This window comes from Erpetoichthys calabaricus, chromosome 7 (genome assembly GCF_900747795.2).
Source record: "Erpetoichthys calabaricus chromosome 7, fErpCal1.3, whole genome shotgun sequence".
Classification (NCBI taxonomy): Eukaryota; Metazoa; Chordata; class Cladistia; order Polypteriformes; family Polypteridae; genus Erpetoichthys; species Erpetoichthys calabaricus.
The window spans coordinates 54,499,482-54,523,454 of NC_041400.2; the positions used below are offsets into that span (position 1 = coordinate 54,499,482).

Genomic DNA, 23,973 nt, shown 5'->3' on the forward strand with positions numbered 1-23,973 from the left:
AAAGGATACATACACATTATCTGTACAGAAATTCTCAAAAGTCTAGATACCTTGTAACTTCCATAAATTGAATACTGCATAGATTGTAAAAATTCTCATTTACAGGGGCTACTGAAAATGGCAGCTTTGCCTTAAAATACTGTATGGACTACAGTAGTACAGTACCATATCCTGAGGGAATGTGGACCACAAGACTATTTGTAAATTAATGGTGATTAATGATGACTAGAGCACACAGAAAAGCACACAGAGAGGATTTTAAACAAGATTTTCTTTCCTTGGTTAACCAATCAGGTGTGGTTTAATGTTAAGTGCATGTACTGCATATTTGCAGGCTAGTAACTGATGTAAAAATTAGGTAGCGCCATGCCACCTTCTTCTTCAGAATTCTGTGAAGTCCTCTGTTTAACATGTCACAATTATCAATTCCAGATAAACAAGATATTAAGGCACCTAACTTTTTAAAAAATGATTTCTTAAACTGTATATTTAAGAATACTCTGAAAGGGGTTTTGACAGAATATTCATATTTAACAATATTAAGTGTGCAGATTAAAATAAGATAACCAACTATTAATGCATTTTTTAATTTAAATCTATCACATTGCAGAAATTAAATTTAAAGAGATAATGTCCTTGTAACTATTTGAACTTTATCTGGTGTGTGTGAGAAATAACTTAAGACAGCATGCTGTTGTTCATATTAATTTTGAACTCGGAAATTTTTATGAAATTCACAAAACAGACTTAATACAAATAACAGTGATGAGTATGGGTCCAAGATGCTGAGGACTGTATAACCAACATAAAAAGATACTTTCTGTTTATGTCCATACATTATTTCTGATGGCTTCCAGAGATGGATTGTAAGAGGTACAACAGCATTAGGAAAATTTGAAACATTTAGAATTATATTATTTACACAAATTAAACTATTTAAATACTGTACCGAAATAGTGTATATACACTTAGGGTCAAGAAGGACACATACTAATGTCCAGTACATCCAGTATATAGAGACAATTCTTAAACACATCTACTTTCTCACAGATGTTTAACAATTTTTAGTTTTTATATACAAGTAAAGTACATTTTAAACTGACCTTTTCATTAGCTGTCTTAATTTCAGCCTTTACTGTGCACTAACATACTACATATAACTGACATAAAACCTAAAAATCAAGATATCTTTATATATAATATGCTACCGTGGCTGTTCATTCAAACCATTTGACCAATATATTGACCTGAAATTTGGTACACATATACTATGTGATGTCCGCTTTCATGGTGGTGATTGACCTCCAAGGTTATTCCTCTTTTTATTTTTACTTTATTTTATTGTAGAATCAACTCTCGGCAGCAGCCAGCAGGGCGGCCAAGCGGCACATGTGTACGGGTGCCATTCTCATCCCTACCACCTTCGCCGTCACTTCCCCTACCTCTTCATATCTTAAATCATTCTTGAAGCAGATTGAAGACTTAAGTGCCAGCTTATGTGAAGCATTAAGGAAAACATACTAAGTAATTGCAACAGAAACACTGACTTAATCAGTTTTAATGTGAAAAGATGCCGACGAAAGAAGAGAAGAAGTGGGCCGCTAGGGTGGAGAAAAGAAGAGCTGCTCAGGAAGCAGCAAGCACATCAACCTCTGAGCAAACAAATGCTAAACGTACAGAGAAAGAATATGAAAACTATGAATGCTCAAGTCAAGTGTATTCACTGCACGTTATCATGCAGTGCACCATTACTGGTATCAAATAATATGGATGAATATACCATGAAATCACCTTTAGAAATGATAACATCAAAAATAGAACATGTAAGACTGAAAACAACTATATTCTAAAGATGAAGAATGAACTTTGAGTGAGTGATAAGTTGGACTGGGCTAAAAACATTCTATGGATGTGCAGACATATAATATTACCATATATATAACTCTTTAAATCCTGCCACAAAGAGGTTTGCAATGCTCGGACTAAAAGATGTACCCATTGCTAATCCTTTATGATGATGAAAAAATTCTTTTAAAAATAAAAATAAAGTTCTATCTCAGGGGTGTCGAACTCCAGTCCTGGAGGGCTGCAGGTTTTCATTCTAACCATCTTCTTAATTAGTGACCAGTTTTTGCTGCTAATTACTTCTTTTAATTAGCTTGACTCCAGCCCCTTAGTTGTTTCTTTTTCTTTAATTAACGGCCAAACAATAATGAGACACGAAACAAGCGGCCACATGACCAGCTCACCTGTGCCCATCACACAGAATCTGAAAATAGAGAAAGGTGGAGGTCTCAGTAAGGCTGATCTCTCAGGTCATCAAAACATCTTGATGGTGTTCTTAGAAAAAAACATAAAATCATCAGTTTTGGAGATGTCTGCTGTGGCAGAATGAGTAATAAAATAATGGGTTTAATTAACAACAAGCATTGGCTTCTCATTAAGAAACTGGTTGGAGTTTGAAGCCCAAGGTTAAGCTGGTCATCTGTTGGCTTGTTTCAAATCTCATTTCTGTTTGACTGTCATTTAATGAGGAAACAAATCAATTCAGAGGACTGAATCCTTCTAACAGGGCTATTAAAATGAAGGGAAAAAAGTGAATTAGCAGTGAAAACTGGTCACTGATTAGGAAAAGGGTTAGAATGAAAACCTGTAGCCACTGCGGCCCTCCAGGCCTGGAGTTTGACACCCATGTTCTATCTTAAAGCAATTTGGGTAATATCAACTAAAATAATCACAGAAAGAGGTTGTAAGAGTAGACCAATTATTAAGATTGTAATTTATTTATAAAGTCAGACAACTCTTTGAAGTAAGAGCGGCCAAGAGAAATCAGGTGCTGTATGTGAAAATCCACAAAATGAGAAAAAGGTTGCAGTAAAGAGGTATGGGCCGAAACAACAGGATGTCCGGGAGACTTATCATGCTGTAGTGAATCTTCAGTAACAGGTAGAAAACTGGGAACTAAGGGTATAGATTATGTAAGAAGGCATCTGTATGTTTCTCAATAAGGTCAGATTGAACAGCCTTGTTTAATAACTTCCATTATGGGTGGTGATGGGCATCTCTAGACAATTAACCTTGGGGGATACATATAATTTGTTTGTAGTGATATGCTGATTAATGTGATGGTAAGGCTCAATTGCACTCTGGGATTGGTTATATGATGAAACATGCACCAAATGATATATAAAAGTGTTTGATGGTATTCTGAGAACCATATCCCATATGCATCCCTTATTTATTAGTGATTTAGCATTATTTATCTCTTCTGTACTATTGTGTTAATAATATTGTTTTTCTTTAATGGTCCGAGTTGTACTGTGACATGGGGTATTATTTTATGTACAACTAGTTATATACAAGGCCAGTTTAATTATTTGTTTTCCTAGACATTGTTACATTTAGAAGTAAAAGCAAAACATACAAGAAAAAGATAAAGATGGTTTTAAAACCTAAAAAGGATAGAGGAATATAGTAAAAATATGTTTTGAAATAAAGCAGGTGATATTAGATAAACTGGTTTAATACAACTTTAGGGTCATTAGAGACCTGAGCAGCAGCAGAACAAGGTAGGAAGGAGCTATGGACAGGTCAGCAATGAACTGAAGGGCACCATCATACACAATGACCAATAATGAACATGTTTAGAGTGGTCAATTAACCGGGCACACATGTCTTTTCTGGCATACAATGAAAACAAAAAAACTCAAGAGAAACAGTGGCTTTATTTATAACAAGCAGATGTCACACAGAGCATGACCTCACTGGAATTGGAACACGGATTCCTGAATTTGTGATTTATTTGATTCACATGATCGTAGGGTCAATATTTTTAATTGTACAGAGTAAGGTGACATTATTACTTTCAAAGAAATTAACCTTTTTTCACTCAATTCATACAATTTGCTTGATGGCTAGAATGCCAAAATGTATTTTTACAGTCAGAGTAACCTATAATTATCAGAATAAATGGAATAATATATTTATCTATTCATTGATAAAAATTATTATTACATGATAAATTTTGAATATTGCAGTAGGATGTACGAGATAACAAAACAAAGAAAAGATGAATTTCTTGTAATAAGATAATAAGGAAATTAATGTAGTCTTTATATGAACTCCAAATTCTTTACTTTGTACTTTACCTCATTAAAGAAAAGTGTTCCATTAAGAGGAGTTATGTCATCCTTTGCTGCTTCTTCCACTAGCCAGACAATTTGGACTGCTCCTCGGGCTCCCTCATTCCTCATTACAGACAGTGTCACCATTGCCGAGGGGTCATTATTGAACTGGGGTTCCCGGGCAGTTACCTATAATAAACACATGCATGACTTAAATAAGATTGGATTTTTAAAATATAGGAAAGCTAAAGATTCTGTGCGTCAGGTGCAGTGTTTCTCTAAGCACAAAATTAAAACTGGAAAAGTGATTTATGAACTAAACAGATTAAGAGGGCAATCTTACCATGTAAATAAAAATTCAAGAGTAAATCGAAAATACACACAATTTGAAAATCATGTGGTTACCATAATGTATAGTAGCTGATGCAATACAACATGTTTGTGATGGCTTATGGGTAGTTCAAAGTCTAGTTGAAGCCAACAAAGTGAACATGGATAATCTGTTGCAGGATTGCATCATTGTTGAACAACACACCACAGTGAGATTTCTTCTGGCAGAGGGTGTGAAACCTGCTGAAATTCATGGAAGGTCATTAGGTTGTGCAGATCAGTAAGCTGTTTGGGTACCCATTTTGAGCAAACTTTGCAGTACCCCAAACCATCATCCATTATGGCATGTGCAGCAACAGCAGAAAATGCTATCTGTCAGTATTCTCTGATAAAGGCATCTGTCACGTTGATGTGGGATTGTGTGTGTGATGTTGATGGTTGACCAGATCAAGCCTTGTTGGTTTCACTTGTTCTTCCCGCTTTAAACCTTTCTACCCATTCATAAACTTTTTATTCAGTCATGCTATTTAATTTCAAACTAAATAAGAAAAAAACAGAAATCTTAGTTGTTGGCAAAAATGGATATAGTGAGGGTATTAGAAATGAACTTGATCCATTAGACATAAAAGTTGAGACAGGGGGTAAAGAATTTAGGGGTAATTATTGACTCTGACCTAAATTTTAAATTGCATATTAATCATATTAACGGTACATTTTTCACTTAGGGAACATAGTAAAAGTTAGATCACTTGTAACTTTGCAAGAAGCTGAAAAATTAGTTCACGCTTTTGTTTTTAGTTGACTAGATTACTGTAACGCAGTCCTTTCAGGACTACACAAGAAAGATATTAATCAGTTGTAACTAATGCAGAATGCAGCTGCCAGAATCTTAACTAGGAAAAGAAAGTCCAAGCACATCTCTCCAGTTTTGATGTTGTTACATTGGTTACCTGTGTCGTTCAGAATCGACTTTAAAATACTGCTTATGGTTTACAAACCCTTAAATAATCTCACTCCGTCCTATATTTTGGAATGCCTGTCACCTTATACTCCAAATCATAACCTTAGATCTTCAAATGAGTGTCTGCTTATAATTTCAAGAGCTAAACTTAAAAGAAGTGGTGAGGCAGTTTTCTGTTGTTATGCACCTAAAATCTGGAATTGTTTACCGATAGAAATTTGCCAGGCTAATATAGTGGAGCATTTTAGAAAACAGCTAAAACTCCATTATTTTAACATGGTTTCTCAAAGTGACATTTTAGTGTACCCCTGATAAACTATATATGCATTGAATTATCATTTTCTTCATAGCTCCGCAATCCGTACTAATCCCTATTTTTCTCTGCTGTTCTTTTTCTGTTTTTTTCTGTGGTGGTGATCTGCACCACCAACACCTGATCAAGGCACTTTGCAGTCCCTACATTTGATGGAGTTAAGGCAGTAAACCAGATTTTCACATTACCATCATCATCTAATTCTTTCACGTGAAGCCTGAAAACCATGAGGACGGATTTAGATCATTTATGTTAGGTAGAATGCCCAGTGAGGGCTGGATGGTCTTGTGGCCTCAGAACCCCTGCAGATTTTGTTTTTTTTTCTACAGTCCATCTGGAGTTTTTTTTTTTATTCTGTCCTCCTAGCCATCAGACCATACTTTATTCTTTGTTGCTTAGTATTGCCTAATGTTATTTTTGTTTTTTAAAACATTTCCTTCTTCATCTTGTAAAGAACTTTGAGCTACAGCATTTGTATGAAAATGTGCTCTACAAATAAATGTTGTTGTTGTTGTTGTTTTGGGACTGAGCCAACATCTTTCTGTAAATTTCAGCAGGTTTCAATCCCTCTGCCCAAAGAAATCTAACAATTTATCAATTGAGGTACAGTAGGTTCAAAAAAACAAAGTTAACAATGAAAAAAGCAAAACATTTATTTCCTTTTGATTGCTATAGTTGAGTGTTGACTATTATAAAACATATTAAATTTATCTAAATTTTGTCCAAAAATAGCTATTCATGAATGGATTGATAGGTGAATGAAAGTAACTGTAGGTGATTCATACCGTTTTCATTTCAAAACTGAACAATCCCACAGGGGAGTCATTAGGAGGGATGTAAACCATAATCGAGGAGTCATTTCCCAGTCTAGCACCACCAGATATTCGAGTCAGTGAAACATTGAATGTCTCGGAGAATTCAATAATATTGTCATCCACTATGGTGATTTCTATTACAGCTGTGTCCTGTTGAGTAAAACAATAAAATCATTACAGTATCATAGCGTAATTATGAATTGGTGTTTCATTTTTGCAGTCTTTTACTTTAAACATTGGCTTGGTTTTATTTATGTTAATGTGTTAGAAACTTAATGTAACTGCTTAAGCAAATTTTGAAAAAAACAATTGAATCTGACTTATTAAGAGAAACACCAGTAAAACAAAACAAGATTTGTTTTTCAACATAACCATCATAATCATTCTTACAAAATAAACTTAGTAAAATAGTAAAATTTTTCATCCTGAGCAATTAAGAGAAACACAAGTAAAAACAAAAAATGCCTATTTTTTTCAACACAACTCCCATTAAAATGAATACACTTTTTAAAGTATTCAAAATACTTTCCTATGCAACTCTAATAAAATGTTTTGTCTCTCTATCTGACTTGATGTCTTCATCGTTGGCATAGTGCGTCCCATGGAAGTAACTCATCATATTGAGGAGGTGGTCAGATCCGGAAAAAAGGTTAGGTGTGTTATCTCTTCAAATCCATACTTTTGCATTGAAGTCCTTCCAGCCCATTTAGTGTGAAAGGAACAGTGTTGTATAGCAGAAAGGGGATAGTCAACAATTGTCCTTGCCACAAAAAACATATCAGCACAATATTGACAAGTTATTTTGAGACATGGACTGCACCCTGAATGTTATAAAAATGGTGCACATGATCTTCCCAGCATTGGTTGGATCTCAAATTTCTTTGATGTTGCAGAATCACCATACTTCTGTTGTTTTAGTTGTTGTTTGAACTCTTGATCATTGTCATGTAGCCAAGTTGCATTATTGACTATGAAATGCATCTTAAATTTCTCCTAGCAAAAACTAAGCAGCACAAGATTCTCCTTGGAACAGTCATGTCATGTCATGATGCATCATTTCAGAAGATAGAATTCAGGATGGAAAATGTGCACAAGCTTTCCTCATGTTTAATTGTTGATGAAGAATGGATTTACCTGACACATCTAATCTGTATAATGTCTTTAATCTCATGTGGTGTCACTCTTTGATACTGTATTATGATTCATTCCACATGGGTAACATTTCCTTCTGTCGTTAATGTCAAAGCCTGACCAGATACTGGGTCACCTTTGAGAGGCCTCTTGCCATGACACATTTCTTTAGTCCACTTCTTGATTGTGGCACATGAAGTGAACTGCTCCTGGCACATGTTCACTAGGCAAGGATAAGTCCTTTAAAGTGTATTGTGACATGTGAGTCCCTGTCTTGGACCCCAAAACATGAGGCTGAGTACTCAGCAAAACCAGCTTTATTCTACTTGAAACAGGAACAGCACGGTTATTGATTGTAGCGGGATCTACCATTCTCCTATACACAGACAGAGCAATCAGGCAGTGTCGTGACCAGGTTAGTGGCCAAGTAATACTGTTCCTTGCATTTATAATGTTCCTTGCATAACCCATCGAAGGCAGACAGTTATAGCACGACCGCGAGCTTTTCAGTTTTGCTTTCGTGGTGAGCTGCTGCAGCACTAGGAAACTGCGGTTGCCCTGGCAATTGATAGGCTGTCTTCCACAGACGCTGCTATTGCACTTCGGGACACTGTTCGGTGTGTCATCCCGTTGGGTGGAGTCCCAAAACAGTTTAGAAACCTTACAGAATTCATCTCAAAGTTTTCTGGTAGCAGAATATTTGATTTTGTGGGTTTTGTCATCTACATGGACTTGGATGTGACACATACACTATAAAGTGTATACATACAATGAAAAGTAACATACACTATAGTTCACAAATGTATGACACTTGTTATTGATATATTTTAAGGTCACAGAAGCCAATGTTTTGACCATTAGCCAAGCTGGCACCATTCAAGTTCAGGATTGAAAAGTTTTGATCACACCAAATAAACTGATGTACTAACGCAATTAATAATATTAATTAAAATTAATTTTAAAGTAATATTACAATACAAAAGCAAAGTCTGAAAAGTTTCTTCTTATAGCTGTTGTGGCAGGTGGCCGGGTGTGGCCATCAGCCACCTGCCTATTTAAGGAGCTGCCTCCCTTCAATCAAGGCTGGAGTCAGGTGAGGAGAAGGACGAGGTCGGAGAGGAGGCGGCAAGGAGAGGCCTGAGAGAGAGAAAGAGAAGTGGCTCGAAGAACAGCCTGGACTTTGGGAAAGAGAGGTGGCTTAACGAGGAGCCTGGACTGTGGGAGACTGCTGGGGTTTGTGATTGGCGGCGGTGCACATAGGGACTGTATTATAGTAAGTGTAAATAAACGTGTGGTGATGGCTGAAAACGTGTCTGCCTGTGTGTGTCCGGGCCGCCCAATTCACACTGTGATAATGAAAAGAAATAGTGAAATGAAATGTAATACCACCCATCAATGAATAAAACACAAGAACACATTTAAACAAAACCTTACCAGTCTAATTTGTTTGCATAAGCAGTTATGCTAAAAAAACAATACAATGTGCTGGGTGTAGGTTTTAATTACAGTAAATGTGAAATTACATAAGATAAAAATGCCTTGACACTAAAAGACAGCAAATAAGATAATAAAGCCATCAGAGAATGCAACACTTATTATTATGATGTTTTTTAATAATATGAAAAGAGATCACTATCATGTCCTCTGAGTAGCAACAATATCTAAAACTGGGTTCCTAGTTTAGGGTGCATGGGAAAGATGACATGGAGCCCTGGCATTGAATTTATAACTTTATTAAATCCTGAAAATGTAACTATGCATATATCATCTATAGAGTACTGATGTAAGGAAGGTTCTTCTGTTTCTATTTTAGGGACCTGCCTTACATTTTAATCCTGCATTTTTTTATTTATTACTGTTTTGTTTTTTAGGAAATGGTAGCAACATTTCAGATCTAAGGAACATCTAAAGTGAGAGGCACAATAGGGTGCAGAAGGCACACTAAACATGTTTAGACAAAACTACATATTAACACTTGTCATTGTCATAACGCCTATGGCTGAATCTGACATGTTATCTGGGTTATAAAAAGAACTCGCAGTAATTGGTTGTCCATCGAGTCTGATGATGACGTCCACTTCTGTCTTTATCAGTGAGTTCTTTGATGGCTGAATACTCCTATCCTAGACCTGCAGATTGGACATGTATATTTGGTAGCACCAACCAAAGGTGTGTTCTTTTGGAGACTCCACTGCTGTCTCCTGGCTACCCTTTTGTCCTCCAGCATATGTATCCCATTCAAACACATCTGCCTACTGGTTTTGCGGTCAGTAGTAATATTCTCCAGGTCCTCTGGACTGATTTTGAACTTACTTAACATGATCTTTAACTGATCCATAGAGTGCTTCTTCTGCCCAAAGCAGAGCATCGTCCATGTTGTAGCTGACCATATAGCACTCTGCGAGGCAGCCAATTCGGGGACATCCGTCCCACATGTCCCAACCTTTGCAGTTGGTGCTGTGTGATCATGGCCTCAGTACTTCTGCAGTTAGTTTTTCTGAGTATTTCACAGTGTGGCACATGATCAATAATTGCCAAGATCCACTGCAAGCAGCAAATATGAAAGTGCTCCAGAAGCTTAATGTGGCAACTGTAAATTACCCAAGCTTCACAGCTATAGAGAAGGGTGGTAATGCAGATGGCCTTTCTGACGCAGACCTTTGTGCAGAGATGCAAATTCTTGTCTCCTGAAAGCAACTCAGTTCTGGAACTCATTGTCAATGCTGCTGTCTTCAGAAAAAATGCTTCCCAGATATCTGAAAGATGAAACTACTGACAAATAGCATCAGCAATAGTGAAAACTGGAGGTACTGGAGGGATTTTGGCAGTCCATTGACAGATTATTTCTATTTTGGTGGTGTTTACTGTCAGTCCCATCCTGTTGTATGCTCTCACTGCTGCATCAGGGACAGACTGGAGGTCTTGTGGGGTGTGAGAAGCAAGAGAGCAGTCGTCCGCATATTGCAGCTCAAGATCCCTCACTCTATGCAGTTTAGAAGTTGCTTGGAACTTCCTAATATCGAAGAGATTACCATCTAGCCTGAAGTCCACTGCCAAACCATTGCTGTCCTCAATTTCTGACATACATTAAAACACACATACAAAAATGTAAATTAGTGTTAGTTTGGTACACAATACCTGTCCATCAGTAAACACAACAGTTCCATTGGCTGGAGTAAAATCTTCAAAACTGGCACTGACAGGAGTAGCCATCCAGTCTATCACTATTTTTCCAAATGTGCCAGCTAGCCGAATAACTGGTAAGCGCAAAAGATTACGTGGTGGCAGAAGTTCATAACCTGCTACTCCACCTGTCATATCCTAGGAAGTAAATAGAAAATATTATAAACATATTTATATCTGTACAAGCATTTCCCTATGCCAATAGATTTTTTTAGCCAAGTGGTCTATTGCAGTCATGTTTACAATGAAGAAAACATGAAATGAATGTAAAGGTAATACTACTTAATTATACAAAAAGAAAAGTGAAATCAGATACCACTGGTTTAGTTTGTTATAATAATTAAAATAACATTAACTGGCAAAGTATTTGAGTCTGAAGTTAGTAACTTTATACAGTTCCCATTTGTACATGCACTACTTAAAATATTCCATATGTTAGAGATACTTTTGTGACAAAATGTATTTGACTTCAGGTTACCATTATGAGAACAATGGGCAAACTAAACAGATCAACCGTAACCTAGAAAAGTATCTCTGTTGCACTGTTAGGTCCTGTCAGTCCAACAGGAGTCAACTGATGGCCTTGGCCAAGTTATGTATTTCAGCTAGTGGGATATTGCCTTGTGATGGACAGCCGATGGTTCAGTCCAGCCGGGACGTCCCTAAAAGAAAAGAATGGAAGAAGGCAGCCTTTTCAGGACTCTGCCTCCCCCGGGACGCTAGGTGGCAGCTCCCCTGGACGGCAACAGTTCCCTGGATTCCCTCAGGGTATCCTGGGACATGAAGTTTGTTTCCTCAGTCCTGTTGGGTGCCGTGGGTGCCACCAGGGGGAGCTCACAAAGAACCTGGGGACTCCTACTGTTACGACAACCCGGAAGTACTTTGGAGTCACAAGGATGGAAGCCTGCAGTATTCCGGGTCATGGACTATTTAAAGGACTGCTGAAGACCCAGCAAGGAGAGACGGAGTTGGGTGGTAGAGTGACGGAGCTGCTGGGAGGAGTGGAGATTTGTGATTATTGATTATTGTTTATTATTGTTGTTATTGGAGAATTGTGGAGTGTGTGGTGCTTTGTGCACTTTCTTTGAAGAAATTATTAAGGAATTCTTCTTGGTGCTTTTAAACGTGTGTCCTGGACGTCTGTCTGTGGGGTTTCACGGGGCAACAGCGCCTCTAGCGTCCACAGCCTTGAAAATCTTTATATCATTCTCTGCAACCATCCTTCATCACACTCATAGTACAACAGATGTGATATTAATTAATTAAGTGAAATTATCACATATTCATTACTACTGTCAGACACGTGAGCAAGGGGAGTGTTTTACAGGTTTGTGCTGGACAAATATGAGGAAGTAAAGGAGTGTGATGCCACCACTAACTTTTGTTCTGTCTGCTTCCTTAGAATGGAGAAGTAGAAAACACTGGAAGACAAATGAGGTCACTTCTCTTACACAAGAAGTTATGTCTCTTCCAGTTTCAGTCCTATTTAATCGAGGCCCTCACAGGAAAGTCGGCATTCACTAGCAGGTTCTGAGGAGAACAGAACTCCAAACCACTTGCTTTCAGACATTTCACCAAACCTTTATGTGGCACAGTCGTGCTACTTTTGTTCATGCTTCAGATAAATAAAATTAAACAGGGCATCGTCCAGTACCCCAACCCTCATTGTTTGCTTCTTTTCTTCCTTCCACTACTTTTTTCACCTTCTGCCTTCCAAAGGACTCTTTAAATTACTAAGGGGAGATTCATGCACCTGAAATTGAGTTTCTAACCAAAAGTTGCACGACTAGCAGCTTTTGGTTATAAGCTGCTTATCTGCTTTTTTTCCTCTCATATTGAATCAGGACATGGACATCATGGTAGAATGGTTTGTGCTTTTTTTTACTCTAAACATCACCTTAGTCAATTTTCCACCATGATAAGCAAACTGTTCAGCATTTTATCCATGATGTGCAGCATTGCTTTTAAAGTATAATGCAAAAAAGTTAAATATATATGGATAAGGTCTCAGTTGCATACTAATTTGTAAAAATTTTACTAGTTTTTGTTATATCTTACAGCTTTAAGAGCATTCATTATTCAGTAAAATTAAAGCTATTCTACATAGATGAAAGTGCCTTTAGCTACTTGGCCACCACATTATAGAATGACCTGCCTGCAAACATGAGAGATTCCCATTCATTCTCAACATTTGTCTAGTCTTACGTTTAACTGCTTTTTATCAATTGCATCCTTATTACAGCTACTAAACAAGCTCCACATGTTGTATCTAAATTGTTCAGGTATTTGTTAAAGAATTAAAACTTGGCAATAACTATAAATTGTAACTGACTAAATGAATATTCTGTTTTTCTCTTCTCAGAATTCAGTTGTCGCACATGACGCCACTGCTACTATGTCAAAGCTCCTGTTCGTATTCATGTAATGATACACTAAAGTAAACGGACAACTTACAAATCACTAACAACTCATGAGACCATCTTATTTTACTAGAGCTGCAGACATGGGGTGTATGATTTATAGAAAGATATTGTATGGCTGAGAGTGGGGGTGGCCAGTTGGCCAAGGTTAGCAAATCCCTCCACCCCTGTTGCCCCTCCATGGGTTTATTTCTGGTAGCAATGCTGTTAAGTAGAATTTTGGGCTCATGTTGACTGCTAACTGGCAAACTTGTTAGTGATAATTTGTTTGACTTAAATTACACTATCATAGCAAATAAAGGCTTTTTTAGACTGTTTTACTGGTGGTTCATGTATGGAAATGTTTTACAGGAATGTGCCTTAATATTGATATATTATATTTGCAAATCTGAATAAGCCCTCTGAACCTGGCAATCTAGAAAAAAATAACAAGACATGATAATGAAGCAGTAGCCTTGACAAGTTTAAAACCTGTCAGGGAGAGCAACTAAGAAATGGTCTTTTCTCATCTTTTACAATATCTTATATTTACATATGTCTCTGTGAAAAATACATAAGAATAAATGAAATACACTAAAAAAGTTGTCAAAATAAATGTACTGTAATTCTGCGTATTTACAAACATTGGAATAGCCGCATCTAATTCAAATGTCATTGAGAAGACCCCAAAATCCATCAGTATTTATTCTATAAAAAATGTTTTTATATCAAATGTTATTTACAAACTAGGAAACATGTAGATTTCCAGTCCTCCCAAGATCAATGTTCCAACCCCTGTAGTTTGTGAGTACCAGCAGGTTGTCATTCTTCTTCTTCCTGTCATATAATTGGGTTCTGCAATTTGCCTTGCACTCAGTAGATGTTGCTGCTCTTCTTTTTCTTTCTGCCATGTCACCTTCTTGATCAGTTTGCCTATACATCCATCCATCCATTTTCCAACCCGCTGAATCCGAATACAGGGTCACGGGGGTCTGCTGGAGCCAATCCCAGCCAACACAGGGCACAAGGCAGGAAACAATCCTGGGCAGGGTGCCAACCCACCGCAGTTTGCCTATACAGTTTGCCATAATAAAGATGCAAGTACTGGTAACTCTGTGGGGGTTGCCAGAAGCCAAACTTAGTGCTTCACCAGCTCATATCACGTCTAAAAGGTTTCAGTTAAGACCAAGATCAAGGTTCTAGCCAAAGTGGTTCACGAGTAATCGTGTGATAGATAGACACAACCCTTAGCATTTTATATATATTGATTACTCCAGGCATTACATAATAAAAAAGGTTCAATTCTAAATACAGGTTTTCTTAAGTAAAAATTAAAATGTACATGAGCTGTGTGTTAATTATCCTTCCAGGCTTTTTAATGTACACACACAAACTCCTCACTCATGTAAAGTCAATTTAAAATGATCAATTGATGAAATTTGTACACAGTAATGAAACAGAAAAAGCAAGAGAACCCAAAGCAAATAGTCTGCAAGTGGAACAATAACTACAGTGTTGCAGTGCTAGGGGAAATACAGCACTGTAAATACAGTGTGAGGAGATGAACTTACCTTTTTAACATTAAACTGTACAATGCCTCGGGGATCATCGTTTTCTTCTATTATCACTTCAGCAGTCTCCATTCCCACTCTTTTTATGGTAGGCTGCCCTGGACCAGCTGACGCATTCACCAGCTCTGCTTTGGTGATGTTAACAAGAAAGCTTTCAGAAAGTTCAGGAACACTATCCTTCAGAGAAGAGACACCAAACACAAATACATTTCTATAAAAATTTATAAAGTAAACAAATAAAGGCAACTTTTACTGATTTTATGTTGGCTTATTTATACATTACTGATATAATTGTCTATAAGTAAGGAGTCACTACACGCAGTCTCTAAGATGTGTGGCATTTTTAACATGACAATTGAGTTATTATTATAATCACTGCAAATCTTTAGTTGATGTCTGCAATAGATCAGATACACAGGTCTAAAGTTCTACAGGAGGCTGGAGTAACAAGACTAGCAATTCCACAACACTGTTCTGGCTCAATCATTTACCAGATCATTGAAATATGTTTCAGAACAGTTGCATGTTAATCTTTTAAATTCTTTATTAGCATAAAGTAACATTTCCTTACTGGCAGTACTGTGATTTGAACACTCGTCATCATCACATTTTCTTTCATTATGAGTGTGTCTTCTTTGGCCACATAATCTTCCTGGTCTTTAGCTTGATTGACAGGTAGCTGGGAAAGCGCTGGTGTTGTCTTGTAATAAATAATCACATCCCCAACAAATCCTTGCTCTCTCACTATTTTTAAGCTGATGTTTTTTGGATTTCCTAAATAAAGTTAAAATAAAAATATGTTTTTGTAAATTCCCATTTTTTTCTGTTTTGCTTATCTAATAGCTGTTTCATAAAACAGACATGGAAAGATATATTGTGTAGAAAAAAGCTATTTCCGCTTTGCAAACATTTTTGCAAAGAAGGAAAAACTGCGGAAACTTTAGCTGAAGAGTATTCTTCTTAGTGCCGTGCAGTCATGATAAAAAGAAGAACAAGGAAGAAAGTCTATATATTTATCAAGTTCACTCGTTTTTCAAACAAACATATTCTAATACAAGATTGCAGGAAGGTTTAGGAAGACAAGCAACTCCTTGGGTGGGGAGCCAGTCCATCAAAGTGTTCAGTTAAGCACACACTCACACACTTAATATTGTGCTTGTTTGGAATAAAGCAGCTCAGAAGAACAGGGGACTTTTTATAGCCCCAGAGTTGCAACAATATTATTTTGGAGAAGGTGAAAGAATGGTCAGAGAGGTAGGAAAGTGTAGAAAGACTGATGTCCAGAGTATCTGTTAAAACAAACTAAAACAAAAAACAGAAGTCAAAGCAGGGTAAACTATTTATTGTCAAAACCACTAATGACACCTAACAAACTTTTATTTAAATTTGTTTGGCCTAGTGCTAAACTATCACAGGTCTTTCCTTTAAGGATCGTAGGTTCAAATGCCAGTCTGAATAGGTCACTAATTTTTACATAGATCCATGATGCTGATGTCTTGTGTCAAATCGTCACTGGCCATTTTTGGTCCAATCTTGTGTCTAATTGGCTCATGTGACTAGAAACGGACGTCATTACCCTCCACGATGTGTTGGCTTCCAGGAAAACAATGCATAGAATGGTTTTCACCATTGAAAAACATTAAACAAAATGTGATGGTGATAATGTCAGAACATAAATTAAAAAATGAATAACCCTGCTAATTTCAACAGTTACAGTGCATCCGGAAAGTATTCACAGCGCATCACTTTTTCCACATTTTGTTATGTTACAACATTATTCCAAAATGGATTAAATTAATTTTTTTCCTCAGAATTCTACACACAACACCCCATAATGACAACGTGAAAAAAGTTTACTTGAGATTTTTGCAAATTTATTAAAAATAAAAAAAATTGAGAAAACACATGTACATAAGTATTCACAGCCTTTGCCATGAAGCTCAAAATTGAGCTCAGGTGCATCCTGTTACCCCTGATAATCCTTGAGATGTTTCTGCAGCTTAATTGGAGTCCACCTGTGGTAAATTCAGTTGATTGGACATGATTTGGAAAGGCACACACCTGTCTGTATAAGGTCCTACAGTAGACAGTTCATGTCAGAGCACAAACAAAGCATGAAGTCAAAGGAATTGTCTGTAGACCTCCGAGACAGGATTGTCTCGAGGCAAAAATCTGGGGAAGGTTACAGAAAAATTTCTGCTGCTTTGAAGGTCCCAATGAGCACAGTGGCCTCCATCATCCGTAAGTGGAAGAAGTTTGAAACCACCAGGACTCTTCCTAGAGCTGGCCGGCCATCTAAACTAAGCGATCGGGGGAGAAGGGCCTTAGTCAGGGAGGTGACCAAGAACCCGATGGTCACTCTGTCAGAGCTCCAGAGGTCCTCTGTGGAGAGAAGAGAGCCTTCCAGAAGGACCAACCATCTCTGCAGCAATCCACCAATCAGGCCTGTATGGTAGAGTGGCCAGACGGAAGCCACTCGTTAGTAAAAGGCACATGGCAGCCCGCCTGGAGTTTGCCAAAAGGCACCTGAAGGACTCTCGGACTATGAGAAAGAAAATTCTCTGGTCTGATGAGACAAAGATTGAACTCTTTGGTGTGAATGTCAGGCATCACATTTGGAGGAAACCAGGCACCGCTCATCACCAGGCCAATACCATCCCTACAGTGAAGCATGGTGGTGGCATCATGCTGTGGGGATGTTTCATAGCAGCAGGGACTGGGAGACTAGTCAGGATAAAAGGAAAGATGACTGCAGCAATGTACAGAGACATCCTGGATGAAAACCTGCTTTGAACGCTCTTGACCTCAGACTGGGGCGATGGTTCATCTTTCAGCAGGACAACGACCCTAAGCACACAGCCAAGATATCAAAGGAGTGGCTTCAGGACAACTATGTGAATGTCCTTGAGTGGCCCAGCCAGAGCCCAGACTTGAATCCGATTGAACATCTCTGGAGAGATCTTAAAATGGCTGTGCACCGACGCTTCCCATCCAACCTGATGGAGCTTGAGAGGTGCTGCAAAGAGGAATGGGTGAAACTGGCCAAGGATAGGTGTGCCAAGCTTGTGGCATCATATTCAAAAAGACTTGAGGTTGTAATTGCTGCCAAAGGTGCATCGACAAAGTATTGAGCAAAAGCTGTGAATACTTATGTACATGTGATTTCTCAGTTTTTTTATTTATAATAAATTTGCAAAAACCTCAAGTAAACTTTTTTCACATTGTCATTATGGGGTGTTGTGTGTAGATTTCTGAGGAAGAAAATGAATTTAATCCATTTTGGAATAAGGCTGTAACATAACAAAATGTGGAAAAAGTGATGCGCTGTGAATACTTTCCGGACGCACTGTATAATCCAGAAACGTCGAATAAATAATACAGCAAAAAATACTGACAAGAGCCTGACATACTGGAAATAAGGCAGATTTAAAATCCACAGTCACCTAACGTACACCACTTTGGAAAGCATTTAAAAATGTCCCTGTTTCAAGGAAATTAAAATTTAACAACACGACCTATGTAACATATTTACTTAAAAAGTCTTCTCACCTTCTGGTTCCTGTGTTGTAAAGAAGAACGAGTCCGTATGCCAGCCTATTACTCCATATGGGGAGTCACTGGGAAGGATGGTGATTTCAGCTTTGTATCTCTCTGCATCAATAAGAGCTCCACGCAAAGGGTCCTGAATTCCTAGTGTGACTACTTGAGTCAAATTGACTGTCACTGTTTCACTCAACTCAGGCAGACTATCGGCTAAAATTGTTAGAGAAAGTGTTGCAAAGACTTGGCCTTCTGAAAAGGTAATCTGGCAAAGAGCAGAAGAAAATAAGAATTACTCATTTAGAAGTCTGACAGAAAACCTTTATTTTTTTATTCTGGAGTTTTACATTGTATTATTTATAGTTGTTCACAGTACTAACCACACCAGACGTTGGCCGAATATCACTGAGGCTCCCACTAGCTGCCCAATACACTGTAATTCGTCCAAATGTTCCACGGAGGCGTTCAACATTCAGAGTAACCAGATTATCTTGTTCCAGCTCCTCAACCATCCTAGTCAAAGAATTCTGCAAAACACAATAATTAATCACTGTGTTGCTATACATAAAAATATACGTTTTTTGTCCTATTGATGTTTTCAGGAGTGTGGCAAGATTGTGCCCTCAAAAGAGCTCTCATGATATGGAAGTAAAATAAAGTGCAACAATGAGTGAATCAATAATTGACAGAAAAGAATTTGATTATTAAAAAGTGGATTTTGCATTATATAATAAATAACTTTAGATACCCAGTAATCCATAAATTTTGTGTTCTTTTCTATTAAAGAATTATAAGCTGCAGAAGCTGATACTGGGATCATTTAAACACTAAGAGGAAACTGACCATAAGCACATTCTCAAACACACAACAATTTCAATTACTCTAGACCAGTCCATAATTATGAATTAATATCTTTGGAAACACAGGAAAAACTATCCTGCATCATCATCATCATCATCATTTTCTTTCTGGTTTCCTGATGAGGGCAGCAGTAGCAATATGCTGACTTGGATTTACCAGGTGGCCATTTCTCCTCCAGTCATTACTAAGGAATATTCAGATATTTTCACGATAATCAAGAAATGTAATCCTTCTGGTATGTCCTGGGTTTGCCTCAGGCACTCAGGGGACGTACATACTAGCCAAATCGTGCCAACTGGTTCCTCTCAATCTAGAGAAGCAACATTTCTACTCTGATGTCTCCTATTTTGTTACGTTTCCCACCCTGTCATAGACACTGAGTCTAGCAGCCCTGTACAAAAACCTCCTTTGTTGTATTGCAAACCTCCTTCTTTCAGGCATTAAGTAAAAGGTGAGGATGGGGATGAAGACTAAGTGTACTTAGCTCCTGCTTCACCACAGCAGTACTGCATAACATTTTTAAAACTGCTGTTTCTGTATACTTTAACCATAAAGTGATCATACCAGGAAGTAAAACCAAATTCAACTTCAATACTTTGTACTTAAAATGTACAAATCGGCCAAGGTGTTGCTAGCCAGCATCATGATTTCACTTTGCTTCAATATGTCTGTCTATTATAACAAAAAATCTTGAGACAAGACTATTTCCAAGAGATTTTTTCAAGTCCCATGAGATGAGACCATTGCTAAGAGATTTTATCAAGTCTTGCCCTCCTCTCAACCATTTACGGTTAATGGCCCACACCCATGGTCCTCTCACCTCTCATTCGCGTGAATGCTTTTGTCAGACACAGTTCCTGTGCTCTCAGCTCTTATAAATTTTTACGTTTTCCTCACTTAAGATTCCCAATAAAAGAAGACTTATTATGTCCAAATCTTAATGAAGAATTTCATCTCAAAAGGTTATCAACAGAAGAAATGAGTACAGGGGCAATCCTAGCACAGAGATACGATAAAGTCAAACGAATTTACACAAAAATTGCCGGTTAGACGGCAAATGGGTTAAATGAGTATCAATAGACTATGCTGAAACAGTTGGCGGTGATTGTGCGGAAGATGAAAACATCAATTTACAATATCCCATAGAACATCTACAACTGTTAACACCGCCAGGTCCTCCACCGGCTGAATTACTGTTGAAAAAGGCTGTATCGTAATGTTATTGAGTAATTTATGTAAGGTATGAGTTATGGGCTATGCAATAGGAAAAGATTAGTTGTATTCAAAATTTGTCGAACAATTATGACATGTAAAATGTTAACAGGCGACAAGAAAGGTAATGTAGCACATCTTTCGCGGAAAACATTAGACAGCAAAGGAGATCTTGCTATGCCATTTGTATTAAAACGTTTGCAGTTTCCCGTTAGAATAGCTTTTCTATGACAATAAACACATCACAGGGACAAACATTTTAAAAAGTCGGTATATTTATTAGAGAGAAAGAAACGATATTCACGGGCAGTTATACATTGCATTGTCATGATGTAACTCCAAACACGGAATTAAAATTCAAAGCGATATTGATGAAAAGTTAATTCCAAATATTCTTTTTACTAAAGGTTTACAGTAAAAGTTTAAAAAGTATTTGCGTGTTAATTTCAAAGCCAAACAGAACGAAAACGTATAACACAATGAATACCTCTAACGCAACATGAAACATAATTTTCTATCAATTTATTACGTTTTACTATTTTTTACTATGGTTAATTACTCACTGTAATGTAAAATAGTTAGGTCTATTATGCATACAGTATGTAACAATTCCCATGAAAATAACAATCTGTTTAAATTGTTCAAATTGTTCCCCAAATGCGAGCTGCAAAGTGGCTAGCGTGTAGTGCCCGCATGGTGGTTGGCGAACGAAGCGAGCAGGGGGCAGAGCCCCCTAGTCTTTTTAGAATAGAATCTTTAAAAACTTCCTCTATTAACTGACGCCACCCAGGAACTTTTGACAGGCTGCATAAGAAGACCTAACAATGAATGCGATGCTTGTCTTTAATAGAGACACCACTAACGCACACTTTTGATGGCATGAATATAGTTTTGTCAGTAAATGTGGCAATGTCTATGAAGTTTAGGAGGAATTAGAATTAGCAAAAACAAAGGCTCAAAAATGTAAAGGGGTATATCACACAGAGGTCTCTTAATCCAACGTGAAACCTGAAATTCTAGAGTAATAAATCAGAAATAAGTAATAAGTTAACATGATGAAATTTTCCATTGTATAAGAAAGCACTGCTGATGCTGAAGAATCACACTTCCTTATCTTAGCTCCCAGCAGTAAGGTAGATGTGCAAAGAGGGAACTTTACATAAAAAGAAAATAATTAATGTAACACACTACATCAGATATCTACAATGTAAAAGATACCACCCACTGCTTCCTAGTTACGGCACTCTTTTTTTATTAAAAGGGGAATGTGCTCATTTTATGGAATACCATGCAGCTATGTAGAGAACTTCAGCTTAAATCTGAATTTGGTGCACACCTTGGGCTTGTGTCTAACAAACGTTACATCTTTTATAACTAACAATGACAATCAAGTGTCAACTTAGGTGATCTGAGCATTTTGTTTTCTCTTACCTGTGCAAAAGCTACAACTCCATATGCATTATCATTAGGTGGAATGATCACAGTCACAAAACCATTGAGACCAATCTCAGCTCCACCTTTGGGGTTTTTCAGCTGCACTCTGAATGACTCCTCTTCTTCTGGCAAGTTATCTTCAATTATGTTCACTGCTATTACATGCTCTCTGTTCCCAGGTTCAAATTTCAATTCCCCTGAACTAACAACAGAAAAAGCATTTACATGTTTATGTTAGTTTTTTAAAAATTATGTTATATGAGCACCATGACAAAATTACACACTTGTATAACATGTCCTTTCATTTTTTAGCTAATTTGTTATGTCTTTTTGTCACTAGGTGGCGATTGCCATCATTGATTCTTAATTTTGTATAGTTTCTTTCTTCAAAAAAGAAAATTTGCACTTCTTAGACTTTCTGTAATTATATTCATCAGGATGGGAAACAGCATACCTTGGAATGAAATCTGATTGATTTGATATATATGTCAACTCATATATAATGACACTGGAGTCTTCTGCTGCAGCAACCAGAGTTTTGGTACTGTTGAAATGACGGACATTTAAAAAGTGCATTTGTTTGGCTGCAGGAATATCTAGTAGAAATTCAAACTGATTGGATTGTAATTTCCATGAATAAATAGCAGATCTGTTGTTACCAGCAAACAAAAGATGGACTACAATAGAAACAAAACAAGAAAACATCAGTTATCAATCATTTAGCAATGTATTAAAACCATACTTATCACAATCAGCTACTTTTCAGGACAACCTTCTCAATATTTCATTTTCTTCCTTTGCTTACTGCTGTGTTGGGCAAAATGTTCCCTCATCCTAACACTGTCCATTGGGAAATCACATTGATATACAATTTATTTGAGTTAATTGATAATTAAGTTCTTTTTCAGTTAATTGGTTTGCTCAAAGTTATTTCCATCAAGTCATTTAAAGATGGGTAAACAGTGGTCTCACTACTTCCTGGTCTTTTGTCAGCCATCCAGATACTTCATACAATCAGCCATTGTGCTACTGTCCTGAAAACTGGTGCCATTTTGAACAGGCAGTAAATGTAACAGAAAGGGTGTCAATCACATGTTATAGACATTATTTAAATAGATTTATAAGCAATTTTTGATTCCTTTTGTTAATGAATAATTTTGGTATAATAGTGAAAGAATGAGTGAATAATCTGTAAAATATATAGTGAAGCAAATCTGCAAACATCTTGTTTATTTATTTATTTATTTTTATAAAACACAGGATGCTCTTCTCACCGATTCCAGATGAAGGTGTAAGAGTATTGATCATATTTGTATCACTAAAGATGACTGATTGTATATGCTGAAAAAACAGGGCCCCTGCTTGCCAGACAAAAACTTCACATGTCGAAACAAATCCTGCAAAGAATAAATATAAGAGATTGAAATACTGCATTTAATTTTTTAAACCATTACAATTCTCATTTGCAGTTAAACATTGTATTTTTTAAGCTTCTGCATTGTAAGAACAGACTTATTCTATGATACCACATTTTCCTGTTACTTCAATAGGTGGAATATTTGAAATTATGTTGGATGACTGCAGACCCCTCTATTGATGTAATTCAGTGTAGCCCACCATACACTAGCAGCAATCACCTATAAGAAAAGTCTGTCTACTGCATATTGAGTTTAGACTAGGCCATACATATAGTACATGCATATTTTTAATGTGCAGATGTACTGAGACAGGCCATGAAAACAAATGTCATTTCTTTAGCCTATGAAATGGAAACTGGAGTTGCAAAGATCCATACATTGTCAGTGACTCATATATTGTATGCTTAAAAGCAAATGATGGTTGACTTACAATTAAGCAGGTTTTGTCATATGTACATTTCTTTTCATTTTAACTATGAAACACTAGAACTCTGTCAGAGATTTCTTCAAGGATATTGGTGACCTTCTACACCAGAAATCTTCTCCAAATACAGTGGGGCGGATGGCTGGAGATCCTGCCCAGCCGTGATGCGTAGAAGGACCGGGAGAGGGACAATATCTCTCCTGGACCACGAGAGGGCAGCTGCCCTGGTCTGCATCGGGGCCACCAGGGGGCGCCTG

At 37.2% G+C, this 23,973-nt stretch overlaps 1 protein-coding gene across 1 annotated transcript in view; it reads right to left on the reverse strand.

Annotated features, from left to right (window-relative positions):
- Positions 1-23,973, reverse strand: part of adgrv1 (adhesion G protein-coupled receptor V1) — a 697,787-nt gene that overhangs the window by 366,316 nt on the left and 307,498 nt on the right. Inside the window, exons 50-59 of the mRNA XM_051930189.1 lie at positions 23,149-23,271; positions 22,329-22,551; positions 21,872-22,076; positions 18,748-18,894; positions 18,377-18,632; positions 15,399-15,601; positions 14,828-15,004; positions 10,813-10,995; positions 6,514-6,693; positions 4,149-4,313 (exon numbers count right to left, since the gene is read on the reverse strand). Of these exons, the coding sequence (XP_051786149.1) occupies positions 4,149-4,313; positions 6,514-6,693; positions 10,813-10,995; positions 14,828-15,004; positions 15,399-15,601; positions 18,377-18,632; positions 18,748-18,894; positions 21,872-22,076; positions 22,329-22,551; positions 23,149-23,271 (1,862 nt within the window). The remainder of the gene's footprint in view (positions 1-4,148; positions 4,314-6,513; positions 6,694-10,812; positions 10,996-14,827; positions 15,005-15,398; positions 15,602-18,376; positions 18,633-18,747; positions 18,895-21,871; positions 22,077-22,328; positions 22,552-23,148; positions 23,272-23,973) is intronic.